The sequence below is a fragment of the Chenopodium album genome, chromosome 2, assembly GCF_948465745.1.
Source record: "Chenopodium album chromosome 2, dcCheAlbu1.1, whole genome shotgun sequence".
In the NCBI taxonomy this organism is placed as follows: domain Eukaryota; kingdom Viridiplantae; phylum Streptophyta; class Magnoliopsida; order Caryophyllales; family Amaranthaceae; genus Chenopodium; species Chenopodium album.
Genome location: NC_137835.1, coordinates 24170430 through 24181378, shown reverse-complemented (window position 1 = coordinate 24181378; position 10949 = coordinate 24170430). Strand labels below are relative to the sequence as shown.

Genomic DNA, 10949 nt, shown 5'->3' with positions numbered 1-10949 from the left:
CCTCGAACATGGAGTTGAGATAATGGTTGGCACTATGGTAAACTAAAACAAGTCTAATCAAGTAAAACAAAGGTCTAAACACTAGGGATATGGGTTCCACATGCAAGTTCAATGATAATGCTAGTTTAGAACTCAATCAATTAATTCAAGTATTGCAATGGACAAACAATAGTAGCAATCAAGAGAGTTCAAATGCTATCTCCTATAGGCCAATCTAGGTGTCACTATGAAAGGCAAATCAAGAAGAATCACAAGCAAACCCAATCAATTAGAGCAACTTTCAATTCAATTGTTCATGTCATTAAGAGTTGCAATGCAATCTAGATTAATCTTATAGGGTTATCACTCCTAGTCTAATCAATCACATGCAAAACTATGTCAACCAATTTAATTGCAACAAATCAATCAATCAAAGAGCATCAACTAGCAATTTCATTAATCAAACATGCTTCCCCCTTTCCCTAGCAACTAATCTACTCACTAATCATGGTGAAATTAAAGAACAAATAACTAGAAATTGCATTAATCTTCGTTCTATATCAAAATCTAAGAGAAATCAAAATATTCAACAATATCAAATTCAAATCCAAAGAAAAATAAGCAACAAGCATAAATCAAATGGCAAGTAAGTAAGGAATGAAAGAAGGAAGAGATTCTCACTAATATTGATGATTGAAAATGAAGAAATCCAAACTTGATTGATCAAATGTTGAGTTACAAATCCAAAACCAAGAACTTCTCTCTAACCTCTCTCTAAATTCTCTCTCTAAAACTAAGCTAATGAAAATTATCAAAAAGTTCCCCTTTTGAAAAGGAATTACAATTCTATTTATAGATAAAGAAGAAACAGGAAAATCCCGCGGTCTCTCTCGATGAATCCGCGACCGCGGAGAAATGGGTACGGAACCCTTCGCGGGCTTTCTGGGCAGCACCCGCGCCCGCGGCTAATCCCCTGCTCCCAAAACTCAATCAGGGGGCCGTAGTCTCTCTGAGACGGAGCGCCCTCTCCAGATTTCCCGCGCCCGCGGAGAGCCCGCGGGGCAATCGCGGGAAGCTCCTGCCAAAATCTTGCAATTTGCTCTTCTTAAGCCCGCGCCCGCGGCTCCACTGACCCGCGCCCGCGGCCTGCTGGAAATACCTTGGAGACCTCTCCGAGGCCTCTCCAAGGCCTCACTAAGCCCTCTCTAGCCAAATGCTTCTTCCTTACTTGATCATTAAGGCCCCAACTCGATTCCTTTGCAAAGGTGAATCTCCAAATACCTACACAAGCAAACAATGAAAGGAAATAAAAGGAAAAAAAAGCAAAATAAAAGGAAAACACGAGGAAAACAAGAGAACCATAAATAAAAGAGGAGAAAGAGAAACCTAAGGAAAAAGGACCAAAAATAAGAGAAGAAAGCATGAAAAAGGGAAAGAAATAACCCTAATAGACTACCCTATGAGTGCCATAAATGACACTCATCAGTGCAATTGAAAAACTGGCTACAAAATAAATGACACTCAATTGCAACACAAATGTTTGCTTGGGTGCAGTTGAAAAACTAGCTAAAAAATAAAGTGAAATTTTCACTCAACTGCAACACAAATGTTGGCTTAGGTACAGTTGAAATATTGGCTGAAAAATAGAGTGAAGTTCTCACTCAATTGCAACACAAATGTTGGCTTAGGTGCAATTGAAAAACTGGCTGAAAGAGAAAGAAAAAGAAAAAAAAAAAAAGAGTGAAATTCTCACTTAGTTGCAACACAAATGTTGGCTTGGGTGTAGTTGAAAAACTGGTTTAACCTTGCAGAAGATTAAAACACCGATTTGCACGAGCTTGAAGAAAAAATAACAATCATTCTTGAAAGAAAAAAAAAATACACAATTTATGGATTTCGGATGCAAAAACAGCAAGTGGTTTGTACTGAGTTTTCGGAAAAGTAAACTCCTTCGGCCTTTTCTCCCTGGCTCTATTACCACCACCACTCCTATTAAAAAAAGTGGTATTCATTCTTTTCTACACCAAATCGACTCCCTTCTTCTTCTTTCAAGCTTTTCAAGTCTTATTTATTCTCTCCTCAAATTTCTAAGAAAAAATGAATGCCATGTTCCAAGAATTCAATGAAATCAGTGGAGCTAGAAAGCTCCAACTAAAAGGGGTGATAGAAAACATTTCTCCACCCTGTCTTTCCTCTTATACAAGTGTCTTTACTAGAACCATCACCCCTCTCCTAGTTATTCAACCTCGGTATGATATGATTCATGCTGCTATTTAATTTTGGGATGAACAACGCCATGTTTTTCGTTTTGGAGAGACGGAAATGACTCCTCTTCTAGAAGAAGTGGAGGGTTTACTAGGTCTTTATAAAGAAGGTCGTGTGATTACACCTGCTGACCCAAGGGCAACCAATGCGGCCAAGAGGGATTTGCTAGTCATACCATTAAATATGGAGAGCAATTATCGCCTGCTTGACAGCTTAATGTTAGAGAGTTTCCTTGAAACCTTCTCTTTATCTCATTGGGAATCTGCCAACAATGAGGATTTCAAAAGGGGCCAAGAGAGAGCTTGCATCCTTTTATTGCTCGGCCTTGTTTTGCTCAAAGAATCATTATTTTCCTGTCATGTTCGTTGCCTTTCTTTGCTGTCACAGATTGAGTCAGGGAACCGTTTAGGGACTCTTATCCTAGGGGAACTTATGATGGGGCTTGACCATCTGAAACAAAATCCAGGTGGTTTTGTTAAAGGGTGTCCAATTGTGCTTCAACTTTGGTTATGCGAGAAATTCAAGCTGTCTAGACCACCTTTTCGAACTCCTTACCAAACCCGACATATTCGGGAGAGAGGCTTTTTTCCTATATTTCGTCAATGTTGCAATCACGGTGGATGGGTAGACGTCTTTGCCGTAGCTGATGTGGAATGGATCATTTCATTTCTCAACATAAATTCCATAACAATTAGCACTAGCAGGCGCAAAGGTGTTCAACTTCAAGGATTGTGTCGCGTCACATTCTATCTTCCTTGGAGATGCTTGAGACAAGCGGGCCAACTCCAACGACTCCTAGAGCTCTATGAGCTCCCAGTGGTACCTTGTATAACTTATGAAATTGGTAGTGTGGAAGCTCTTAGGGCGTCATCCCGTGTATGGCAATTTGCACGAATGCTTCCAGCACTTTCAGTCCTCGAAGATGATGTTCCAACCGCGTCCTATACAACATGGTTGTTGGAGGACCTCGAGGGTGATGCTTGAATAAATCCTTAGAGGGATTTCGTTATTTGTACTTCATAATTTGTATTTTGTGTTTCCCTTGCTTATGTATTTTCAATTCCAAAAGAAGAAATCGTATCCGAAGGCATTGGTCTCTTGGGTATGGTGTATGTGGTTGTCGTTTCCATGTTTAAAAATAGATGTAATCTCGCCAAAACTGAGAGAGTTTGTGTTATGATCAAATAATAAAAAAAAAATGTTTGTTGTAATCATATTTTGTTAAGTATTGCCTTGATCATGATCTTTTAATAATAATGAATATTTCTACATGACTCTTAAGCATGCAATGCAAATATGAATGAAATCTAAACTTTAACATGATACACATGACTATCTAGAGTTAGTCGGAGATTCACGTTTTTTTTTTTGCGAATCCCATAAATACAACACCGTACTAATCAAGCATATTACTTTTTCAACCGATCAAGGTTGGTGAAATGAACAAATTCATTTCCATCAAGATCCATCAATTTTACTGCTCCTGCTGGTGTAAGATGTTTGACCAGGAAGGGACTAGACCAGTTGGGCTTGAACTTTCCACGTGGATCATGAATCGGTGCTCGATTTTCCTTAAGTACCAAATCTCCCTCTTGGATATTCCTTTCCCTGACCTTTTTATTAAAAGCCCGAGCGATGCGTCTTTGATAGATTTGAATGTTGTGAAGGGCTTGTAACCTTCGTTCACTTGCCAAAGAAAGTTCATCATATCGTTCTTTAATTCATTGTTCTTCAGATATCTCGCTTTCATTCATTACGCGAAGCGATTGAATCTCCGTTTTGATTGGAAGAAGCGGATCCATTCCATATACCAAAGAATATGGAGTAGTCCCAGTTGGTGTTCGAATGGAAATTCTGTATCCCCAAAGTGCGTAGGGAAGTTTATTGGGCCATTCTCGAGCCCTATCTGTCATCTTGGCAATTATCGTCTTGATAGTTTTGTTAGCTGCTTCAACAGCTCCATTGGTTTGAGGACGATATGGTGATGATTGGTGATGTCTGATTTTATACTTCTCAATGGTTTCTTTGAGATGGCCTTCAAATGGCGAACCATTGTCGAAAATAATTTCAAAAGGTACCCCATACCGACATATGATGTTATTGATTACAAATTTTAAAACTTGTTTTGCCCCTAGTTTCGAATATGATGATGCCTCCACCCATTTCGAAAACTAATCGACAGCAACCAATATATATTGATGCCCGTTCGAAGCTTTCGGATCTATTTTCCCAATGATATCTATGCCCAAGCTGGAAAAAGGCCATGGAGAAGTAAAATTATTCAGGTTCACTGGCGGCATATGATTAAGGTTTGCAAATAGCTGACATCTTTTGCATGTTCGTATGAAATGGATGCAATCACTTTCCAAAGTGGTCCAATAATACCCTGCTCGCAGAATCTTCCGAGCAAGCATTCCACCATTCATGTGAGGCCCACATTCTCCCCCATGTACCTCTTCTATGATCCTTCGTGTCTGCTTCCCATCGATGCATAATTGCAAATTTCCATCGAAACTCTTATGATACAACAAACCTTTCAATATTGTGAAATGAGAAGCTAGCCTTCGAATAGCCAATTGATCCTTCTTGTGACTTCCTTCAGGATATTCTCCATTGATTAAATACTTCTTAACATCAGTATACCAAGCATCCTCATCATCTTCTTGGGTTAATAAAGCGATTGTTGGTTTAAAATTAACCACTGGAATTTCTTTTTCTACAATTGTTACCGATTGTACCTTCACATCATCGTCCCAAGTTATATTTACCGCCAGATTTTCCAAAGCATCGGTGAAACTGTTTTGTTCGCGAGGGAGATGTTTGAACTCTATTTCTTCAAATAATGGGATAAATTGTTGAAGATACTCTGTGTACATTTGCAACCTTTCGTCCCGAACTTTCCAAGCTTCAATAGTCTGGGAAATTATGAGATAAGAATCACCGTATATTGTGACATTTTTTGCACCAGCTGCTAATGCTGCTTTGATTCCATAGATGTAAGCTTCATATTCAGCCGTGTTATTCGTCGTTGGGAAACTAAGCTTCACAGCGAAAGGAATATGTACTCCATAAGGATCGATCAATAATACCCCTGCACCATTTCCCCTTCTATTTGAGGCTCTGTCGAAATACATCTTCCACTATGACATACTGTAGGGAATAATTTCAAGCCTTTAAAATCCCACTAGCTTGAACCCCACTGTGATCATACACTAAAGTACGGTGGCGTCCAAAAGGGAAGAAGATAGAGCAAAAGAGTCACCAACAAGTTTTGAAGGAACTTGTAAACCATCACGAGGTGAAGGTTACACCCCTTAACGATCAAAGAGATCGTCAACTCCATAAGGTCATGAACCAAATAAGGGTTCGGGGATGATGGTACAAATCCAACCTAAAAGAGATTGAACCTGCCCTAATAATAGGCCTCTACTTTATTCTGCTCGTATTCATGTGCGCTTTCTGATTAACATACAATCAATAGGATTAACCCTAAACCTGTTTAATCTATGTTGGTTGAATATTAATGCACAAATAAATCTATTATTGGCGATCACTTGAATTATAATCACAATTAACCTAACAAGATTGTTAATTATCTTATTAAGCGTGATTGCAAGTACAAGTTCCCTTTAACATGCAATAAAAGGTGATCAAGCAATAACAAATAAAATAATTCATATCAAGCAACATAAATAAATAATCAATATCATGAATAAAATAATCATCATTAAAATAATCACAATCACCATGATAACCATAAATTATAATTATAATCATGTTAAAGCATACTAAACATAGCAAGATCCTAGGCATGATACTAACAAGATTAATAACAAACCCTAGCATGTCACTAAGCAATAAAAATCAAATCTTTAGCCCTAACATGATACTAACATGAATTAATATTAGGAAGAAAATAGGAAGCATCGTACTTTTAATCATACTTGATATTAAAAATACCCTAGACATGATACTAGGAATCAAAATAACAATATAAGCATGATATCTACATCATAAAATCAATTAAACCATTAAAGTACTTACTTGGATGCCTCGTACCTCTTTCTAATAACAAAATACACACGTTAGTAACTTCAAGGAAAATAATAATCAAAGCAATTAAATTAAATAATTGAAAGAGAGATTTGGGACCAAACCCTCAGAAATTAAAACCTTTCACGTCTAGGGCGAAGCCAACTTCGAATATGGCTAGGTGTTTCTAGATCTTGTGAATGCGGAATTATTTATTTGAGAAAAGGCTAGTTTAGAAAAGAGAGAGAGAATAATCAAGAAAATCTTGATGAGAGTTGGTGAAGACTTAAGAATAGAGAGAATTGGTGAATGATAGATGTAGATGATGAAGATAGTTGATGAAGACTTAAGAATAAGGAGAATTCGTGAATGAAAACGGAGTTTTTGATACGATATTTATAGAGAAAATCATCCAAAAAAGATAATTTATCAAAACAGAGTATGAAGACCACAAATCCACCTTGGCGCCAGACCTGGCTCATTGGCGCCAGGAACTGTGGCTAGCGCCAGGCGCCAATTCTGGCGTCTGGCGCTAATCTTGATTCCAGGCGCCAAGGCCTGGGGTTGGACGCCAAACCGGATTTTAACGCGTTTACCGTACTGGAAGATAAAATAATATAATTTCGGTCGAAAATGCTATTTGATCTAATTAAAACTCTGAAGAATACTAATTGAATTAAAAATGATAAAACCTTCTAGAATGTTCTAGAAGACCAAAACCATTCCTAATTACATTAGGAATGATAAATCATATTAGGCCCTCCCCTAGATCATTGGGCCGTACTTAAAACTCAAACCGGGCCCAGTTTAGTAAATTGGCCATAAATTCCTCAATATTCATCGGAATTGGGCTTATAATATATCGTTGGAAAGGTCTTTTCAAGCCCCATCCAACTACACCACTATTGGACCCATATTATGGACCAACCAAACTGGATTGGCTGTTTTCTTAAAAATAAAGTTTTCAAAAACAGGGAGAAGAGAAAAGAAAAGAAATAAAACTTTCCGCAACACTAGACCTTTCCACACTTTCGTTTCATTCGATTATGATTCGACGTGAAAGGCACTCATCACTGGGTTTCGTTTTGGGGAGACACAAATGGGTGTCTACAGAAGCCCCCACTTTGACTGAGTTTGGAGAAACGCAAGTTTCGAAAAACGAAAGTCAAAGTAGCGATAGGGACGGAGAATGATTCAGAACGTTCTGCGATCCTAAACCAATCTTATAACGCCGATACCTGCAAAACTAGCATTAGTTAAACAGATAGAAGAGTTAAGAAACGCGTATCTTGCACCGTCGAGCACACGTCTCTGAAAGTAACCGATTGTTGTTGCTTTACTGTTTTAATGACCTCCTGCAAGCTAGAGAATGCCATCCCGCTTGAAAACTGCTACGCCTTGTAACTGCTTTCAAATTAGAAGATTGTTTCGCCTGAAACTATCCTCTTCGCAATGATAATATTCCACGTCCAAGGGAATACCATCGAAGATAGCTTCTCTTGAAACAATCCTCAGTTGTTTGTGACAACACTCCACAATCTAGGGAATGCCACCTTGTTGTTTCGATGTTCACTCGTCTCTGAACAAAGAGCTTCTTTTGCCCGCTGTGATAGTCTTCGAAAAGATCACTGCTTTTTAATCCTTAGTGATGCTATGCCAGTACGTCGGCGCTTTGCTGCTTATGAACCAGTATGTCGGTGCTTTTGCTGTGATGACAATCCGCTTTTCTTTGGGAATAGTTGCCAACACAACTCTTGTATGATGTATGACAATCCAATTTAGGGAAAATCGTCAATGCCACGTAATAATCCATCCTTGGAAATACTGCCACGATGAAGCGACAATCCATATCTCAGAAAATTTGCCAAAATCCAATTTTTGGAAAAGTTGCCAATGCTTCGTAACAATCTTTCATAAGAACTTTGCTACGATCGACAATCCACATCTTGGAATATAACTCTTGAAAGCAATCCACCTTGGAAATTTGCAAACGCCATGCGACAACCCTTTTAGGAGAATATTGCCACAATTGACAATCCGCGCCTTGGAACATTTGCGAAAAAGAGTCGACTGACAATCCACTTCGGGAAAATTTGCCACTTACTGAAATGAATGACAATCCACGTTGAGGAACTTTTGCCGAAATTTATGATGAGTAGAGACCTACGACAATCCTTTGGGAAATTTTGCCATAGGGAACTGGGTGTATGACAATCCAATCTCGGAAAACTTGCCAACGAGCCGATGAATGTATGACGATCCGAACTTGGAAAAACTTGCCAATAAAAGAAGGAGCACGACAATCCACGCTTGGAAACTTTTACAGAGATGACAATCCAATCTTGGAAAAATTGTCGTTGAAGAAGATGCACGACAATCCATTTTTGGAAATATTGTCAGTTGGGGATGACAATCCAATTTTTGGAAAACTTTGTCGTTTAATAAGAATGCGCGACAATCCATATTTGGAAATATTGTCGTTTAAGTGCTTGCTTTTGAACCAATTGTAATGAGCCAGTGTTTTAGGCGCTTTAAGCTAAGCGAGACGATCTTTCATCAAGTCGATCATTTATTGCAATTGTAATCAAGCCGACTACTAATCATGTCAAATTGCTTATAGGGGCTAACTGGCGTACCAAGGAACCCGAAACTGCTGCGTGAGGTCGAAATCACCTTTCTGGTAGGCTTCGAGCTCTGTCGTTGCTGAGATATCTCTGGCGCCAAGAATTAGAGTAGGGTCTTCCCTATTCTGCTGCACCTGTATTTATTTTTTACTATAGAACTTTGCCAATCTTTTTTAATTATCTTAGGGTTGACCTAAGGCTTAATGTTGCTTGACTCATTGACTCGACACAACTCAAGGTATAAACTTGACTCGATATGTTTGACTGACTCGAGGTTGACTCGACTCGAAGTGTAATGACACATGTGTTAGACTCAAATCAAAGTGATATGACATGACTCAATGTGTACATGACTCGCGTGTGCATTGTAATGTGATCGTACGACTCGAAAAAAAGCAAAAAAGCAAAAAATTTTCGTCATTTTGTGGAGGGTACCGACTTTCTCTCGAAAAAGAAAGACGCGAAAAAGAATCGAAAGTGAAGTTTGAAGATGCATGTTGAATGAGCTTAGTTAAATGTTGTTTGATACTATCTCTCAAGGTTCAAGGATTAATTCATCCTAGGCTATCTCAACTGTTGACTCCATGATGAAAGTATTTGGGTAACTTAGGCACGGAGGCTAAGCACTTCATACTTCGTGATGCAATGACAATTATGAGTGATGAGCGATAAGGCATGCTTCAATGTTGTGTTAAGATTTCATGACAAAGGGTTCCTAAGGGAAATATATTTGGTCATGTATCTGTGCAGTGTGTGATAGTGACACTAAAGCTAGGCCGCAAGAGCTAAGTGTGCAGAAAAATATATTGAAAAGAGTCAAATGATGGTGACTCTTAGGCTAGGTAAGCTAATAATATAGGGATCAAGCTCCCAAGTCTAGCTCTAAATGAAAAGAGATGAGCATAGGGAATTCCTTGATATGATCATGGTGTAAGTGTGTGAATGTGAATATGAATGCATGTTTATTACGGCCGCACCTCGATGGGAGGTTGCCTACGTATCCGTTAGGAATCAGGCCGAACGTAGCTCTAGCCAAACCTCGCACAAGTGTGTATACCTCAAAAAGGTCTTTTTAAGGGTTGTAACGTGGTTAGGCTAAAGGTTATAGAAGAAGGGGATAAAGGCTCAAGACCCTAGATAAGCCCCCAAGGTGTGCAACCTTGCTTTTGAATATTTGTATTTTTATGCTTGAGGTTTTCTACTCTTTTTTTAGCTCTTTCTGCTTTAGCATTTATTTTATTTTAATAAGTGTGGGCAATCCCAATCATGCGGTCTATCACTCACTTGGCATTCATGTTTCTCAGGCACGGTACCGAGCACTCGATAAGAGACGCAATCTGAGACGTGTTCTTATCGAAGATATTTTCATATCAAAGACATTGGAACACTTACCCTTTTTTACACTTTTATTCGTTTTTTTTATTATTGCTTATTTTTTTGTTATTGCTTTCTTTTGAATTTGCTCAAGCTTTCTTTAGAATTGCATAAGTTGCACACCATCCCATCCCAATGTTAGGTAGATGTAGGTTGAAAAAAGAAGGGTCTATCGTTAGACGAGGCTCAAAGTGGTTTATGAAGAAAGGATTTGTAAATTGGAAAGGCGAAAGGAGATATGATGTGGCTACAAGGGTGCCTCAAATCATTGGTATACCTTGTGCTTAATTCGACATGGTTTTTTTTTTTTTTTTTTTTTTTTTTTTTTTTTTTTTGTATTTGATGCAATGTAATGTGATGATCATGTGAAAGGAAATAAATGCTCATTTAATTAGAAGAAAATAAAGAATCTACAAAGTTAATCTAAGGAAAGGAAAAAGGCGCCTATTCTAGACTTATTGGGGAAAGAAAAGATGAAAAAGAAATAGAAAAAAAAAACCATGAAATCTTGTCGTTGCAGCTCGCCTCATGTCTTGTGTTTCTTCCCTTATCATTACTCGCTTTTCTTGTTAACTGGAGGTATGGGAAGCTTTTTGTAATCAATCAAATACTGAATGACCTCCTTTAGCTTCCAACAGCTCTCAGTAGTATGACCCCTACCTTGGTGGTATTTGC

The 10949-nt window shown here is 38.4% G+C and overlaps 1 protein-coding gene across 1 annotated transcript; it reads right to left on the bottom strand.

The window, feature by feature from the left end:
* Positions 1 to 3965: 3965 nt before the first annotated feature.
* On the bottom strand, positions 3966 to 5378 carry LOC145570732 (uncharacterized). The gene is made up of 2 exons (XM_081629883.1): positions 4607 to 5378; positions 3966 to 4279 (listed from the first exon to the last, which is right to left on the bottom strand). Exons 1-2 carry the CDS (start codon positions 5376 to 5378, stop codon positions 3966 to 3968), a joined length of 1086 nt encoding a protein of 361 aa, XP_081486009.1.
* Positions 5379 to 10949: the final 5571 nt, after the last annotated feature.